Source organism: Dryobates pubescens, chromosome Z, assembly GCF_014839835.1.
Source record: "Dryobates pubescens isolate bDryPub1 chromosome Z, bDryPub1.pri, whole genome shotgun sequence".
Lineage (NCBI taxonomy): Eukaryota > Metazoa > Chordata > Aves > Piciformes > Picidae > Dryobates > Dryobates pubescens.
Window position 1 is genome coordinate 121341842 of NC_071657.1, and position 19221 is coordinate 121361062.

The 19221-nt window shown below is 38.4% G+C and overlaps 1 protein-coding gene across 1 annotated transcript in view; it reads right to left on the bottom strand.

Annotated features, from left to right (window-relative positions):
* The window catches only part of CFTR (CF transmembrane conductance regulator), a 71824-nt gene that overhangs the window by 23619 nt on the left and 28984 nt on the right, over positions 1 to 19221 (bottom strand). Inside the window, exons 12-21 of the mRNA XM_054177860.1 lie at positions 17084 to 17178; positions 14478 to 14564; positions 12906 to 13629; positions 11477 to 11605; positions 9852 to 9889; positions 8474 to 8727; positions 7288 to 7367; positions 2508 to 2658; positions 1193 to 1420; positions 314 to 414 (exon numbers count right to left, since the gene is read on the bottom strand). Of these exons, the coding sequence (XP_054033835.1) occupies positions 314 to 414; positions 1193 to 1420; positions 2508 to 2658; positions 7288 to 7367; positions 8474 to 8727; positions 9852 to 9889; positions 11477 to 11605; positions 12906 to 13629; positions 14478 to 14564; positions 17084 to 17178 (1887 nt within the window). The remainder of the gene's footprint in view (positions 1 to 313; positions 415 to 1192; positions 1421 to 2507; positions 2659 to 7287; positions 7368 to 8473; positions 8728 to 9851; positions 9890 to 11476; positions 11606 to 12905; positions 13630 to 14477; positions 14565 to 17083; positions 17179 to 19221) is intronic.

Sequence of the window (19221 nt, forward strand, 5' to 3'; positions counted from 1 at the left end):
TAACTATAGCAACTAAGAGATATTATACATCTTGGTAAGGTATATAATTATAACAAAATAACTCAAAGCCTTTTTCGCATCACTGCTGCATCTGCAATATGAATCCTCAAATGCAATCGTTTGCTGTTGCCTATTCTATTCCTGGAAAAATTTTGATCACAGAAAAATTCAGTTTGTGTTGTGAAAAAGCTGGTAGCTTTTCTGACACATCTGCCTGATACCCAACTCTGAAAATAGCTCACTGAACACCCATAATCAACAGAATAAGGCAAGTTCTCAAAAGAATGCATGGCACAGTGTATTTTATGCTTACCAAGCTATCGACATCTATGCTTGAGTTTACTGCCCACTGCAAGGTTCCCATGATGTTCATAGCTAAAGTGAGAATAATGCCAACTCTACCTGGTCCATCACCTGCAGAGAGTAAAACACATTCAATTTATATGCAAATAAAAATCCAGCAGAAATCAGAAATTTAGCATGTATGCTGTAAAATACATATTCACATTCTCTCTTCTTTCATGAAGAAAACATGGATTTGTTAAGTATACAAAGGACCGAGATCTTAATCATCAGCCACAGGCAGCATTTCCAATACAAGTAGCAAGGTATAGAGCGATTCCCATTTGTGTAGTGGGTTTACTAGGAGTGGTGAGCCATTTTTTTAAGGGGATTTTGAATGGAATTTGCAAAACTTCACACTGGCAAGTAGGTCAGTGTGTTGGGAATTAGAGAAATGGATGACTGTTTCTGCTGCTGGCATGGCTTTCAAAGATCATCAGAACTTTGCATGTCTTAGCCATTCGCAAGTAAGAGAAACATTATCTTCTGTTTACTAAGAAAAGCTCTACAGATGATAATCAACAGGCAAGCATTTCAGTGCATGAACGTGGTTCCATGAATGTGGTTTAAAACACATGCGATTACTTGTACAGCAATTAAAGAAGAGGAAAGATCTTCAGATACTGTCTCCAGATTAATCCCTTTAATGACTTCTCTACAACATCCCACTGCAGATAATAATAGTTTAATTTCTAGTTTGATTTAATCATGGTTACTGTTATGATGTGCTTCAATCAGTGAGTGTATGCTAGATTTTGCAACCATTCATTTCCCTCAGAAGTTTCTAGAGCTGAGCTGTTAGGCAGAAACAGAAGGCTTCCATTTCAGTACTGGAATAAAGTTACCATACCTGTAGTTATGATAGAGATGAATGCCACAGCAATGAAAAAGACAACAAAAATCATTTCTATTCTCATCTGGAACCAGCGCAGCGTTGACAGGTAGAGAAACCAGTTTGCCGTGTGTAGGTTCAGGGCTTTGTGAAATAAGGTCTCAAAATATGGCTGCCGCCCGAAAGCTCTCAGTGTCCATAGCCCTTTTAAGCTTGTAACAAGATGGGTAAATATTGGACTCCGAGCTGTAAAGTGTTTAAATTAGAAATATCATAAACACTCACAAGCAAATACCTTTGATATACTGCAAACACACAGCCCTATGCTCTAACTAATGCCAGTGATTAATTTACATGTTGGAATACCTGATTGGAGTAATCCTAGCATAGGATATACAGCAACAGCCTCTTGCACAAATGGGTTGACATTCCATTCAGTGTATTGGCAGGAGGGGATCACATTAATTCTTCATAGTTAGCATACAGCTTGGGGAAGCTCCTGGCCTGCTGTAAGAAGCCATAAAAGAAGGATGGCTCTTCCCCAGCCAAAATGAATTCTTGCAATTCTGACAACTTCATCAAATGAACTTTTTTTTTTTAGCACAGAATACTGTAGTGCTTTGGATTCAACTGTACTGACATGGTAATTTTAAGCACATCTTGCATAACATTAAAAATGGTAAGCCAATGCTGGATTCCTGTGAACATCAAGGAAATTTAGATTTAGACCTGAGGAACTTCAGAATCACACTTCAGTAAAAGGGAAGATGATCATCAGTGTTGAAGATTCAGGACTGCTTTGCTTAGAATTTGCCAGTTTGTTGTAAAGCCAGGTCACAGTGCCTGATGTGCAAACCCACACTTCAGAATAATGTTTTCCATTTTATTGGGAACATGTTATTCTCTTAATGTGGGGAGAAGAAGGAAATTTAGTCAAGTGACTGCATCAGAAATAAGAGTTCTTTGTAATCAAGACACATCTGTTCTAAATTTTTCTCACACAGAAACAAACTCATAGGGCACATACCAAGTCTGACCACAATTTTTGAAGTCATGTTTACTCTCAAGAAAACTGTATGTCAGGACTTTATTTGTTTTCAGCTGCAGTGGTGATAACGCCCACCCTTAAAAAGCTCTTTTCCATTGGTCTTTGGCAGCAGAGCACTCAGTATTGGCTGCATCAGTAACAACACTGGCTTTAAGGAGACGAGTGTTCTGCTCCCAGAGACAACAGCATCTTTCAAGAGAAAAGACAAAGAAGAGGCGAAAGGGTGAATCACTTCTCAACTGATTTGTTGTGGATTTAGAAATCTACCAATTTTGCTGCTCCTACCTTCAGATTCCAGTTGTTTCAGCTGCTGAGAAGTGTGGAGGAAGTATGCCCTTAACACAATAAAGGCTGCTATCACAGGCACTGATGCCAGGAAGATGTAGGGTTGTAATATTGAGACTACTGTTATAGCGCCAATCACAATCAGTATTAACTGTAGAATGAAAGAAAAATACTATTGATACAGTAAACTTGTCATTTTATAGACTAGAGATCCGTGATAAATCTTCTTCCCATGGCAACTATTTATTGTTTCAACAAATATAAAGTGCTAATCTAAGTGGAATTTGCAGCTGAGAACAAACCTCCATGAAAAGATCATGATTAACTGAGATCAGATGCATAACCTGTCAGAATAAGCTGTCATCTTTTCTAATAGAAGGATGAAATGTTTTCTGCAGTACAACCAGAACTGCAGGCTTTTAAATTATGAAGCCACACAACATCAGCCGTAGCTAGGCACTCACTCTCCAGTTAAAATTGTAAGGAAAACATTTGTGCTATCTGCATCAACCTTCCAAACCTTCTGGTGCTGTCCCTGTCTTGTCTGCGCTAGGCATACCAGACTATCAGGACCTGAGTAACAGGCGCAGGCCAAGCAGTTTTTCTGAGGTTCAGAAGAAGTGGAAAGTCACGTATCATTGCTTGGTCAAGGGACTGTAACTCACACATGAAACTAGCACCACTACTTGTCCTGATCATAGGTCATAAGAGGACTTGTGGTATGAAAAGTTAGCAGTTTTCAGAAGAAAAAGATGGTTTAAGGTGACAGATGACTCGAAAGGAAAAGGTAATGTGTTTAACCCACAAGAGACTACTACCATTCTCACAAGATTTTTTCTTTGGTAGCTCCAGATTTATCTAAATCAGGCCTTGATCTTTACTCTAGAAGCATCTTACAAACTTAAACTGATTTTGTCTCTTCCCTAAAAGATGCAAATCAAGTGTATCAGTGTACACGGAATAGCAAAACTCTGCTTTGTATCAGTGTGTTGCCTTTCACACTAAGCAACTGCATGAAATTTACCAGCCTAAACCAACTGCAAATTGACAATTTGGACACAGTTTTGAATGTCACATTGAAACATCACTGCAAATGACCAGACAGCAAAGAAAGAGATGGAAAGCAAAACTAATTTCACATTAGGAAGAAAGCTGCAATTGGTGCCTTTGCTACTGCATTCACACAAATCCGAGGATTTAAATTCACAGTACTTCAAGTCAGGGGTCTCTCACAAACAGGTACATGTCTTCCAGGTTTCCTCCCCTTTTTTCATCAGAAATCTGAGCAATGCAATAGCAGTATCAAAGTTTATGAAAAAAAAAAAAAAAGTATTGTAACAGTTGAACTAGTTAAAGATTTCTTTATTTTTCCTAATTTCTCTAAGAAGAACGGTGGCACATGTATAGCACTGGTCTGTAACAATGGTAAGGCCACACCTCGAGTCCTGTGTCCAGTTCTGGGCCCCTCAGTTTAGGAAGGAGGTTGACTTGCTGGAACGAGTCCAGAGAAGAGCAACAAAGTTGGTGAGGGGTTTGGAACATAAGCCCTATGAGGAGAGGCTGAGGGAGCTGGGGGTGCTTAGCCTGGAGAAGAGGAGACTCAGGGGTGACCTTATTGCTCTCTACAACTACCTGAAGGGAGGTTGTAGACAGACGGATGTTGGTCTCTTCTCCCAGGCGGCCAGTACCAGAACAAGAGGACACAGTCTCAGGCTGCGCCAGGGGAGGTTCAGGCTGGATGTTAGGAAAAAGTTCTATACAGAAAGAGTGATTGCCCATTGGAACGGGCTGCCTGGGGAGGTGGTGGAGTCGCCATCACTGGAGGTTTTCAGGAGAAGACTTGATGGGGTGCTTGGTGCCGTGGGTTAGTTGTTTGGGTGGTGTTGGATTGGTTGATGGGTTGGACGCGATGATCTTGAAGGTCTCTTCCAACCTGGTTTATTCTATGTATTCTATGTAATGCAAGAATGTGTTTGTCTTTACTCGCTAATTCAAACTGCAAAATTTTGTACATCACGTATCTCTAATTGTTAGAAAGGGAATGAGCTGGTCACTTGATATTGAGGTAAGTTACACAGCTCTCACATTGCTTGAGATAACAATCACACAGTGACTGTGTAAATTCCTATTTCTAATGTTTACTCAAATTTTGCAAAGGCCACTATAATGCCATAATGTCCTCACTGCTGGTCCAGCAGTTATTTCACTAAAAAGTTGAACATGAAAATGTGTGTTCTTTCAATAACCCCAGACATAAAGTAAGTGTAAAATCAAACAGAAGATGACATCTTCTCTAAAAGGGCAGTAGCAAAAATCAACATGTAAGCCAAACTTTGGCATATGGTTGGTGAATAGCAGCAGAAGGCTTGTGCAACCCAGTTAAGAGCCATAGTGATGTGCATCAGAGGCCTCAGGTGCTGAGCTTTCAGGCCTGGGACAGAGGCCAGACGGGGATACACATTTCAGTATTTCTTCTGTGTCATCTGTTTGGAAAATGCAGCTGGTGATGGAGACAGCAATTCAGCAGGGATTCAGGGTAGTGATGACTGCAGCAGTCAATGTGGTCAACCAGTAGGGGTATATAATTTAGGGAAAATCAGTCATGACCATAGACATAAATGTTCAATGAATTCACTAATACTTTTTGAGTATGACTACGTTAAACCTTAGAGACAAGCAATATATGGTAACAGCATCTCACAGGAAGGATCTCTAAGAAATGATGCCCCCACTGTTAGGACTGGTAGAAAACCAAGATGTGTAACTAGTGGTAACACTACTGCACTCCTTAGCTGTCTTCAATTCAAACCCGAGACATACAGAAGCAGGCCAGATAGCTGTCAAAGAATACAGCACAGATGTTGTCTCTTGTCATTGATGTAAAGGTTGATACCATTTCTTTTATGGGAAACTAGTTATATCACAGTGACTGGAGAGTAGCTCTGACCCCTTTTATCCTTAAGCATCATCCATCCTGGATGAAAAGCCCTGCTCTCTGAAATATATAATGCCTCTAAAAGTCCTAAGAAAAACTATTTTGTTAAATCCACAGCAGCAACAGAGAAGAAGGCAGTGTGTCTAAACAAGGAGTTAGCCAGAGTCATATACCAGCTCATTTTCACAGAAGGGAAGTGATCCTTCCCCTCTCTTCAGCACCCGTGAGACAATGCCTGGGCATTTCCATACAAAAGAGATACAGACATAGCGGAGTGAGTCCAGTGAAAGGACTTGAAAATGATAAATGGACTGGAGCACCTCACATACAAGGATAGATTGATAGAGCTGAGATTGTATAGCCTTAAGAGAAGGCCTAGGGAGACCTTATCACTTCATATAAGAATCTGGTGGTACAAGAAGGATTCAGAGAAGGTCTCAATGTCCACGTTTACTCATTCAGCAAATCTTTGTGGCATCAGCAGGACATGAAGTAGAGCTGTAGTGTCCTTGAACCTCTTCACGTGGAGTTGCATTGCTCCCTCTAAAGTCATGAGCCAAAGTTATCAATTACTAACAAAGACACAGGGGAAGTACTTGATTTTGACAAAGAGTCCTGGTGGTAGGGACTGCAAAGCAGAGCAAACTCACAGACAGAACAGTCAGTCTGTGGAGGAGAGTGTTGGACTTAAGTCATGCCTGCATACCTCCTACATAAAGGTAGAGAGAAACAGAAGAGCTGAGGAAAATTTGCTTTTATTTCTTAAATATTCTGGTAACCATCTTGTAGCTGAGAAAAAGATTATGTTGGTGGTCAGACATTAATGAGGGGTGCTGGGATACACAGAGAGCTGTAAAGACTTGGAGTAAGCAGGGTGGGGAGCAAACAAAGTCATCCTCTTTGAGAAAGCTGGAATTCCCTCTCTGTATTTCTTCAATGTTCTCTTCAGTGTCAATGAATTGGAAGGTCACTCACAACTCAAGATTTTGCAGTGCATGATGTTTATCAGGATGTGTGCTGGTAATAAGGCTTTCCATCAAAATAAAAATAAAAAGCTTTCAATTCTACAAGTCAGGAAAAAGAATTCCTCCATGACTTAGAGTCATCTAAAGCTATCCTCCATCACAAAGCCATCCAGTGCCTGATGGACTCAGCTTACATCCTAGAGACTCAGAGGAAGCCAGGAAGATGTGAAAGATAAAAGAATTAGACAGTCAAACTTGAGCTGGGGAAATATATATTAAAAAAAAAAAAAGCCCAAACTGCCCAATTGAGAGCTGAAAGCACATCATCATGGGACAAACTGTGCATGAAGGCATTGGAAGAGTTTCTACAGAAGATAAAAGAACAGAAAAACAAAGACTACATTCAACAAGAGAAGTAAATTAAGGGTGATGCCAGCTAACTGGGACCAGAAGCGTCTAAGGAGGTAAAGTCACAAAAATAACTGAATACAATAAAAGATAGCTTGGGAAAAAAAAAGCTAATACTGAGCTAAAATAACTGAAAGAAACTAAGGAGTGCCTGTAACATGCTCGAAGTTGAATGTGAGCAGCAGTAGGGGTACTTGTACTGTGGGGGCCTGCAGGGCAAGAATGTTTCTGAGCCTAAATACTGACAGTGGCTTCTACAAACACTGTAGGTACATAGACAGGCAAGTGCTACGAAACAGTGGAGTTGACTTACAAGCAGCAATGTAAATAGATACACACATTAAAAAAAAAGGAAGGGGGATTCATTCCAATTGTTATTCCTTCTTCTTCTTATGGTTTCTTTTGCATGATGTACAGCTAAAACTTTACAATGCTGTAAGACAGCAAAATTTAGGTATTTTATTCTACAAACCTGAATGAAGTCAAATACTGTAAGTGGAAGCAAGTCATCCAGTACTGCTGTATCTTTTGAGAATCTGTTAAGCATACCACCTATGGATTAAGGAGAAGAAAAGGAGAAAAAAAAAGGCAACTGTTTTAACACCCAAAGATCCTACTTTTATTACTTGAGCAAAAAGTACACCTTCTATGAATTAAAAATGAAAAAAAAAAAAGAAAGATCAGTACAAGGTTTTTTCTAGTACAAGCAATTTCATTGCATCTTAGTGCAGCTACAGCTTCTTAACCCATTGAGGGATTTGGCTTCTGTTTCAGCCATTGTAATATTTGAAAAAAACCCAGCTTCTTTCCCAGTTGAAGAATTTGGTTTCTGTTTCAGCTCTTGGAATATTGGAAAACCAAGAAACATAGGTAAACAGGACAGAAACAGAGGCACAAAGCTTAAGGTCTGCACCCCTTATGCAGAAGGCTGTGCTTATAAACAGGTAATTTGCACACCAGCATTGCATAAGTTTGTACATAATTATTTTTGTTGCTGTTGAGTAGAGTTACTGTATTAATCACCAGGTAACAACAGAATTAAGAATGTAATAGGAAAATAAAGGATAAACTCTAGTTATATTGTTATTTTCCATTGTCTCCTGTAACCTAGTGCACACCAGTAAGAAGGCTATGGGATAGGAATTTTGTGTATACTGGGAGATGGAATTTGCTGCACCAGTTATATAATGAACTCTGTATCAACTCCAGAGCCAAATCTGGATACATGTACCATTATTCACACTAGTTGAAGTTTAATGTCATTTTAGTAGGATTACTTGTGAAATAAAGCACTACTTATCATCCACACCTGCCTCCTTGTCACTCACCACATAGCTGACTGTATCTTTTCAATTGCAGTTTTAGTCAGTCTTTTCATTAGAAGTTATTCTAGTTTTATTGTCTCAAACAGTTAACATCTAATCTTCTCCAATTCACAAGGTGGTATTTCAGAATCAGAATTGACAACTGAAATATGTCACATTGAAAGTGCAATCAAGGTTCATTAAAAGATTCACAAATTACTTTATGTGAGAAATTCTTAACATTGAGCTTGACTGAAAATGTAAATGAAACGCAACAATAGCCTTTAGCACAATGAAAACTGTTTAACTGAAATGAAACCCATACATGACCCAATCAATTCACATCTAAGTTACCTGCTTTCCAAGAGTTGAACGCTGACATAGGTGCATGAAGAACTGCATGAACCATCTTTTGATGAAGAGTTTTGGACACTGTTATAAGTGTATGCACGAGGGGCAAACCTCTGAATATTCCCATGGCAAGCAGCGTATCTGCCACTCCCACGTAGATGTAGATGATGTAGTAGGAGCTAGTGTCAGTGATAATCACAGGAGGTTTGTCAGAGGTACTGTTGTCTGATTGTGTTGCATTTGCTTTCAAAGCTGTCCTGTGTGATGGAAATTGAAAACAAACACGTTACTGGAAATTGCGAGGTTTCTCTCTTTGATTGTACTGAACTAACTAGTATTACAGTTTTCATTTGTCTTAAAATTATGTTCATGTTTATGTACATATATATGTAGAATTTTTAAATGTTGCCCTGTATGTATGAGATGGCTCCTATCAGTATTTGCAGTAGTTTTTGACATTAGTTGTGCAATGAAGGGTTTTTCCCAAGATGGAAATGAAGCCATTGATATATAACTACCACCCTGCCAACAGTTCTCTCCAAAACTGCTGTGAAAATGTACTGCTTTGGTAGGCTCTTGCAAATCTACTTCCTGTTTAATCACTGACAAAACTAGCCTGATCATGGAAAATTCATCCACTACTTTTAACCAGAAAAAATAGTGCAAGTGTTGAGGAAAGTGAATTATTATGGAAGTAAAATGCTTTAGATATACTGCACAAACCAAAGACCTTAGTGACCTATGGTAAGGGGATATCGACATAAATCCCTCCTCCTCCAGACCAGACCTAAATCACCATATGCCTTCTATACTCAAACATGGAGACTTAAGTCTGCAGGACAAAAAGGAGGATCAAAGGCTTTAACCCAGGAAAAGCCATAACTCTGCTCAGTATGTTTTAACCGTCACCAGCTTGACCTTGTACCTTCTGGGATTTTATTATACATGAGCAGAGGAAACAAGAGAAACTGCTCCCTTAAAATGCTCCTAAGCAAATGTCTCACCTAGCACCTCTGAAAGACAGTGGTGAAACACAGTGTACTCAGGATAATCAAGTCCATGCATCTCTGGAGTAAGCTGACCCAGGAAAAGTCTTGCATGAGTTATATGCTCAATAACAAGGCACAAACCATTTGATCGTTAGCACTTAAAGCACCAGCTTAAGATACCACCTATATGAAGTATTTAGCTCATCCATCAATGTATCATTTTTCAAAATGTAAGACAGTGCCTGTCCATGTAGAATTCTAGTGGAATTTATTTATTGTTTACATATGTGTATATATATACACGTATATAAACATAATAAAATACAAACAAACCCACAAACAAACAAACATAGGAGTCCTGAGTTTCTCAATAAACGGTAACTGCTACTTACTTTTTAAGAAACCATAACCCAGCAAGAGAAGCAGCTACCTGCAACCAAAGAAAACAGAGTCACTTTTTTTTTGTCTTGTCACATTATGTATTTTTTCTTATCTTCTTTCATTGAGTTTATCATTGTCTTTAGTGAGAGCGTTATAAACTGATGGAAGGAAAAAAATCCTGCAATCATACCTGCTTCTCTGTCCCAGAAACCATTTAGTACATCCTACCTGGAAAGCTACTGTGGTGGGTTGATATTTCCCATCCTCCCCCTCACCCCCTAACAATAACTGTGCCAGACCAGCTCAGTTGGAAGCAAATGAAAGTTGTACCCTAAAACCTCCACAGCTTCATTTAGACTTGTATTGCAATTGGGCTCTCAAGTGCCTAAATACTCTTTTACTGGTTTTTACCATAACAAAGGCTTGTTATGCATTCTTAATGACAAGGAATGTTCACTCCATGCTTTAACATATTTCAAGTTTTAAACATTAATAGTTCTTGATGGTCCTAAAAGAATAAGTCTCTCAGTATCTTCAAAGGCAGGTCTTCAAATATGAATGTCAAAACCTTTTGTATTATTGCTGTGGCTGATATCTACATTTGATGTATCTATGTGTCTGAAGTATCTTGCTTGCTAGCTTGACATAATTCTCCACATAACCTGATTACACCTTTTTATTGTGAGATGATTCCTTTGCAAGACATCTTGTTGTCTGCCTGCTGAGACACTGGAGATCTTCATCTAGTCCGCTATATTTCCAGCTGTTCTATTTCTGCCTATGAACTTTTCAGTAAGTGTTAAAACCATTATAGCACTGGTACAGGAATGTATTGCAATAACAGTTCAGCATGTAGTTAAAGTTTTCTCCTTGGAAACCAGTAACTTTTGCAGATCTTGCAGTAAATAACTCAAAATTGACTGTGATGCCCTGAAATTAAGCATTTGTAAGGATCAGCCTTCTTTTAGAATAATATTTTTACATGTCCTAACAGAATTCCTTTCTCAGCTCAACTCCTAACAACACAGGGTTTTTTCAGATGTGAAGAAGAGGGTAGGCAATATTGTGACAGAATAACTTCACAAAGTCGTTCTATATGTTTCCAATTATAACTGTTCTTTGTCCAGTTCAGCAACCCTAGTCCCTATATATTACATCTAGGGACAATTTAGAGCCACCTAAGCAAACTACACACACACACACATCCAAATATTGGAAGAATATACAGCTGATGCCCTATTTATGGTGATCTATGTGGACTCGCCTTGGAAGCTACAATGCAAAACAACCCATTCTAAATCTAAAATAGCATCTCTAGAATTTCCACAATAGTCCCACCCAACTCTCAAGGCTGTCAAAACTTCACTTTCAGTTTGCCGCTGCTTTATCAATTCAGCACCTGGATGATCACCATTGGCCTCTCTTCATTTTCTAAGGTTAGAAGGGTGCAAACTGTTAGCACAGGTATTTCATCACTTGAACTGTAGAAAGGTCACTGCAACATCACTTAACAGTAACTGCAATACATACTGGAGCTAAAGTCTTTATGTTTTATCCATATATCCTTTTATCACAAACAACAGATTGAGAAAGCATCATTTTTAGTTACATGACATAGAGCACAGATTTTTCTTACCTCAACTAAGAAGACAGTCACACACAAAATTAGAACAAAAATCAAGTTTCTGTGGACAGTAATGTATCTGAAATAGGTATTCCACGTGGTAACAGTACCCATGCTTTCAGCATCATCAGTGAAGCATTCCTGCCAAAGAATTGATAAGACCATAGTAAGAATTATAATAATATCTATATATGAGAATTTTGGACACATGAATGCTTTCTGCTAATTCACTCCCAATAACTGAATTGCAGCATGGCTGATAGTGGCTGGAGATGAAGGTACTGACTGGTTGAGTCATATTTGACACAACAATACAGTTTAGAGGTATTTGACATTTTCAGATAACATTGAAAGAAGCAACCAAGATTTGTCCAGCACTACCTGAAACCCAGAAATGGTTAATCAATAGCTATTTTCTTCCATCTGAGGTTGTTATTGTGCTGGTAGATTAAATTTGCAAATACTCTGAGGGCAGGTTTTATTTGGGTTTTTTTTGTGTGTTTGTTGGGTTTTTTATTTTTCCCTGCTGAGATCAATAAAGAGAAAAACTGGGCAGTGCTTCATCAAATTACAAGTTTAAGTATTTGTTGTAGATATTCTTCCATCTAGAAAGTTGCTTCAGAGAATTTTCCAATCCTGTGAAAGTCAACTGTCTGTTTTGAAAATGAAAGTAGTTCATTAGGACAGGTTGATAGTTATTAGAGAAAAGGAATTTTGGACCAGTTTTTTCGGTATAAAACTCAACCTTAATTGCACAACTTCCAGCACATCCATAAAACCAGAGTAACATTCAGCTTACCCTTCTGTTCATGATCTGTACACAGCTTAAGAGCTAAACTGTCTGAAAAATTTGTCAAATTTGATCAAATTCCAGCTTTAGAAACTGTGCTGGCACTTCAAATGTATTTTATTTTTTTTCCATGAACCTTAAGGCTTCAAATGGCAATTTTACATAAATACCTTAAACCAATGTTTTTCCATGTTATGGTTTCAAATTTCATTTTAGCATAAGTAATCTTAAAGGCAGATCAAAGTGCAGAATTCTGTTTTGAACTTCTCTACAGATACTGTAGAAAAAACCCATAAAAAATCAGGCAAAAAACAGTATCTAGATGATATTTGAGTTTTAAAAAAAATAATCACATATACTCCAAAAAAAATATTCCACAGATAAATACTGCATTAGGAATTACCTAGTCAAATAGAATCACAAAATCACAGAATATTAGAGGTTGTAAGGGACCTCCAGAGAACGTCAAGCCAACACCCCTACCTAAAGCAGGATCACCTAGGGTAGTCTGCACAGGAACGCATCCAGATGGGTTTTGAAAGTCTCCAGAGAAGGAGACTCCACAACCCCACTGGGCAGAACATTATAGGAAGTATATTGAACCAAGCTATCACCATATCAGAACTCAAGATGAATGTAAATAACACAAACCTTCAAATCCTCTTCATTGATTTCATCAGTTATGTCCAAGACACTGTCTCGAGACAAGCGCCTGGCGTAGATGTCTATCTCGGAAGACAGGTTTGTCTGAGGCACCATAGACATTTTCCGAAACGTTGTACTTCCCTTTTTGGAAAAGTTTGGTCCATAGTTCACAGAGGTGCCTGTCATCAAGTTTAAGACAGATTGCCTCCTCCGACCTTGCAGCATATGGTCAGCATTTAGCATGTTACTCCGGAGCATCCCTACGTCTCCCTGTTCCAAGTCAGGTACCAGCGAGAGTCTCCTTTCTGGTGGGTCATCCTCTATCCCATTGACTTGGATCCCATTCTTCTGCACTACTGAAAACTTCCTGCTTGCATTAAGGGGGTTAATAATGATGGAGTTCTTCCTTTTGTCATTAAAATCTGATGTTTGTTTAAAAGATTGCTTCTTTATTTCATTTCGTGGTCCCGTGCCTTCTCCTTCAATGGAAAATCGACGGAGAGTCTCAGTCAGAATTGAATTTCTTCTCTCTGCACTGAACTGGTCAAAAGAATCAAATCCCATCAGCTCTGAGCTGAATTCTGGCCGTTGACCTTGGAGTTCAGAAAATGTTCCATAAAAATAGCAGCTCCCCTCATGTAAAATTAATATTTTGTCAGCAATCTTTAAATGTTCCAGTTTTGAAGTAACCAAGATCCTGGTTTTATTTGCCATCAACTTGCACACACAGCTGTAAAAGATGAAAATGTTAAAAATTGTGATTTTTTCTTCATGATTAAATGTTTATTTATCCTTTTCACTCTGAATTTATTTGCTTTTATCTGCCCCCTTCCCACTATGAGCAGTCTTGGGTACACCCTCACACTACAAAGATGGTGAAATATGTAAAGGGTGAGTCCTTTATCACAGGAAACAAAAAAAAAGACAGACATTTTAATCACTTCCAGGTCAACCCAAAAACCGCAGTTCGAATAAAAGTTAAATATTCCTTTTCATCCTAGGGTCACTTAGATCATCTGCTACCTAACTTAAAAATATCTCAGTTTCAAAGCTTTAATCTTATGATGTCTGAAAAGTTCATGGCTGCCGCCATGTGTCGTTACTGTTTTGAGCTACCCAACCAGGACAAGCCAAAAGTCTCTGTCTTTGGCCAACCTGCTGCAAATCCCTTGGCCAGTGGGCACTTTCAGGTGACCAGTCTTTCAGTGATTGTTGGGGGGGGGGGAAGAGAGAGAGAGAAAATACATTTTTTTGGTAAAAATTTGTACTTAAAAAGCAGGTAAGTGGTTTAAAATTAAAGCCTTTCTGGTACACAGACATACCAGATATAAAGCCATGCACTCTGGGAGTGAAGGATTGTAGTAAGCTCAATATGTTGAAACGGAAGAGTGAGCAGTAATGTTCACATCTGGCCAGGCTTGTTCCCAGCACGGTGTGCTAACACAAAATATTCAGTTACAAGAATATCTAAAAATAATCCCCAAAAGGTGTAATTTTGATCACAGCATTTATGTTCTTAGTTTTACTTTGTGCTGCTTCATGGGATTCTTAAATGCAATCTATCAAAACATACAGTACCTTTCAAATATCTCTTTTTCTGTAAAAATATCCAAATGTCCAAAAGGAGAATCCAGGAGATACAAATCAGCATCTTTGTACACTGCTCTGAACAGAGGAAATGGAAATGACATTAACTTCCACAAGTCTTATAAAATTACATAAATACAACTTAAACCCAATGTCTTTACTATTTTGTCTCAAAAACCTGCAGTTGACATTTTTACAGCATCAATATGGAGTTGGACTTCAATGTCAAATCTGCTTATAAGACACCTTTCAATAAAGCCTTTTCTTGCTGCAGACTGCTTTACAAACTAGCTGTGTTTCCCATTGATTTCTGTGCAAAGAAAGCAATGCAGATGTCTAAAGAACTGTTTATAGCCTGACTCTAACAGCCCTCATCAATGTACAATGACCATTTTTACGGGAATCAAGTGTAATGTCTTCTGGTGCCTGAATGAATGTTGCAATGTTAGCTTGAATGTAAATAATGGTGTTAAAAGACAAGCCTTGGCATTTCATTTTCAAAGTACTTCAGAGTAACTGTTGGAAAATGAGTCGTGCATTGGTGACCTATGATCCTGCAAATATCTGAAAAGGAACTGTACAATATTTTGGGTTCAGGAATGAAAAACTATTTGTAAAATCAGGGCCTTAAGCTGTATGTGCCTGTGTGTGGCTCACTGCATCCTAAACCTGTGGTTAGGAGTTGTTTTTTTTAATATCAAGTTTCCACAGAAGTTCACAAAGGCCCCTTCCTCTGTGAGTATGAAAATTACGTGATATGAATTGGGGAGTGATTAGTAAAGAAAATGTGAATAGCTGCATTTCAGTACCTTCTGAAGTACCACAAAAATTAGTTTCAAAATTATTATATTAATCAATGTGAAAATATTTATCCACTGGGAGAAAAAGTCCTCAGTAATAAGGTATATTGCTAATAAACCAAACAATTTTATTGAAAAATCCTCTATCAGTATGGATTTGACTGACCATACATTACAATGTAGTGGTTGCATGACAAAGAAGACACAGCATTTTTGGCACCTTCATCAGCTATAAGTTTGCAGGTTTTTTCCTAGAATAAAGGTAGCACTCAAATCAGTGATATAATTTGTATGTTGGACTTAGTAGCTACACATTAACTGGCTTTATGGTACCAGGCCAGTAAGCTAGCTCAAATCCAGGGCATGGAGTTTTTAACCCTTGGTCCTTTCTTTACCTGAGTTGTAACTGCATGCACTGACAGTGCACTGTAAGAAACATGTCCTCAGACAATCTCCATCTGCTTCTTGTGACAACTGGTTGATGGAACTTCCAGCAGGGGCTCTCATTTCACATGACTGCACGGAGTACATTAGACACAGGTATGCACCGAGCCCAAGCAAATGATCTCCAGATTATCATCAGTGCAAACAGTCACAACCTGAGGCTGTCGTGCTAAATTTTATCCTCTGTCTTTCTCAGATCTTCATCTGCAACCCATGTCTCAACACCTGCACACCTTGTAGCATGCTGAGCTTAGACTGGAGCCCAAATATAATGTAAATCAAATACAGCTACTGTGTTTGGGACATGCAATCATTTAAAAAATGATAATTATGTAGCTGACAATAAATATATCAGTTCTGTGACTCTCCAGTAAATGAACTGACAATCTGAAAAGTGACAAATCTGAAAGATATTTCATATAAATGTTGCATTTTAAATGAAAGTCTAAGTAGCTTGTGTTGGTTGGCCTTTTTTTCTCTGAAAGTTTTGCCTGCTCCTGCCCTTCTCTCTTATCTTACAGATAAGATAAAAAAGAATCATCCATAAGTCTCTTCCCTCTCATAAATCCACTAGAAAGATCAACACTGAGATCCTCTGTTTTGATGAAGCCATCTTTTAGCCTCACACACACGTGTACCTCTTTCATGGGATGTGAGTGTGAATCATTTTAATGTGATTTTACTTCTATCTGGTGTTTCTGAGCATGGGAACCAGCACAGTTTGCACTTGGCACAGAAATAAATGGGGCCATTTACACACCAGAGCTGTCATTACGGATTTCTGATGATAGCTAAGTGATTCTGCTGAAACACATGGCTAATTCATAAGGCAAACACCTATGTTATTGTTCTGTAGACCTTCAGAATTACTTGCTAACATTAGAAGGTCAAATAGACAAGGCCAAACCATTATTTACAGGTAAATAATTAGCAATATTTTTTGCAACATGGCCTTTTAAATTTTTTTCTTTTTTATTACCAGCAGACAGAAAGTGTGTCATTAATCACTGTATAAACTGCTTTATAGAAGTGTCATAGCAGGGAGGGATACTTAAATGTATCTTTCTATGGATTTCTTCAGAAGTTAGAGAGCTGCATTTAAAGGTCTGAATCTCCAAACAGAATATTGCATCAGGGAGGGAAAGATTCCACAGCTGAGCCATAGCATGCATGTGCCATCAAACTTTTAAAAGTCTACAAATAAATATGCAGGTGTATCACAAGCCTCACATTTTTGGTAGTAAAATGAGGATATTTATTTAACAAGACATTGTCCACAGGTATTTAAGTGGTTAGTCATAACCCTCTCCTTGTATATTAAGCAGTACACCACATAGAGAGTAAAATACTCACCTTGCTAGTGAGATTCGTGCTCGCTGGCCTCCACTCAGAATGATTCCACCCTCACCAAGCACTGTATAATCTTTATCTGGGAACTTGGAGATGTCCTGTTGATGATTTTATTTTTAAGAATCAGACATATATTTTCCATATCCAAGAAACTGAAGCTACAGACTAGACAGAAGCATAGTGTGCAACAGTGTACAGACATTAGATAGAAGTTGTGGGGAGACCAAAAAAAAAGGTCCCAGAGAGGTTTCTTTCTTTCATTTGTTTATGTAATCAGAAATGGTGATAGAAGACAACATAATTCTATCATAGAGAGGGATCATGAGCTACAAGATCTCATGAACAAATATTTGTCTTAATTGCTAAATTCCCACAAAAGCAGGGAAAGTACCTTCATACAATAGAATCCACAATGTTAACCATTTAAGTGTTCTATCAAATAATAATGATAAATGCATTTGCCACTGAAGTTAGAGCAAGGAGCAAACCCTAGAGCTGCTCTCTTCAAAACTCAGGGAAATTTATACTTTCAGGCAGGTTCATTCAAAAAGGTTTACACAAAATACCTGGTAGGAATGCTCAAGGCTTGCAAGTGTTTGGGAGCCAAGCTCTACTGCTTGGGCTGTAAGCAACTTACAACTCATGGCAATGCTAAACATGAATTTTTAGCCAGTGATAAAAATAGAAAATACCACCTCACTCTCGCATGAGACAGAGAGAGGAGAAAAGGATGTGCATCCTCATGCCCCACCAACAGAGGTAACCAGGAATTTTCTTGAGAGGAGTATTTAGCTCTGAAACTATGGATCTGGGCAAACCGCAATAATGCATGGAAGTGGAGGCATCGAGAATGGTTTGGAGGCTGCGTAGATTTTCTACTTTTACAGTAGCTCAGATAAAAAAACATTAATTCTGCATCAAGCCTTACCCAGCCTATGTCATTAAGCCGGTACAATGACACCATTATAACTGTGGTATTGGTAGATTCAGGGGACTTCTCTCAGAAATGTGGGCTGGATGACTCCCCTGTGCCCCAGGGTACCTAGGTTTCCAGTAAGTAGGACTTCAAGGCAGTTTGCCAAACAAATTGGGATTCTAAGTTGAGCTACCTTCTAGAAGATCACATTTCATATAGAGCCAAATGTAATCCAATTTTTATTACCCCTATTGCAACTTTGATGCTTAATCACTCTCTGTTGGGCAGCCCTTTGGCATTCCAAGCCTCAAAGGTTTTGCAGAATAAATAAATAAATGGGTAAATAAATAAATAAATGTCCTTCCAGATAAATATTTCCTTCTTCCTCCTCAGTAAATTGCCCTGACCTCAGGAACAGAATGAACAATGCTGTTCAGGCCTGGATCAGTGACAGATACAAGGTCCAGCCACTCAAGGACTAGAAATTGACTGGTCTGTCAGGAAATGGGAGATTCTCCCAACTCTTTAATTTGCTAATAGCATTTACTTCCTGGCTTAGAGGATTCTGACTTGAAATCAAGATGATCTTACTTATGGAAAATCTATTGCAGGTGATTTTAAAACTCTTCTCATGTTAACTAGTTATTTCACTCTTATAAAAGGAAAGCCACACAAACAAATCCCTGGTGCTAACAAAACAGCTCAGGTATTGATATAAAAAGGGATGTGAAAATCAGTGCCAGCAACATTTTTAATAGAAGACTTTCTGAATATGACATAAATCATTAAATATTTAGAGAGAATATGTGAAATTCTGGCATAAAAGTTTTTCTGGCACTTATATGAGATGATCTCCTCAGATCACTTGTAGTTTCATTTTCCCTGTAGGAGTCATGTTATTAATCTGTAACTTCAACATTTGCCCAATATCTTCACCTGAACATTGGGATTCACATGGTTAAGTGTATAAATATCTAAGATGGTTTAAACTCTTGTCCAGTTCTACCAGTACTGTGCTGACAGTTGTGTTTCCTTCAAAAAATACCTAGGTGAAGAACTGGACTCAGTGTGTCCTCCCCTGAAAACAGGGTAAACCACTCTCCCTACTGGAATTAATTCCAGGGCTCCCATTGTTTTAAAAGGTAGGATTTCGTCAGATATATTTCTTTGCATGTGTGTCAACATGGAAATTTAATTAGGCTTTTAATGAGTTCCCCTTCTGCTC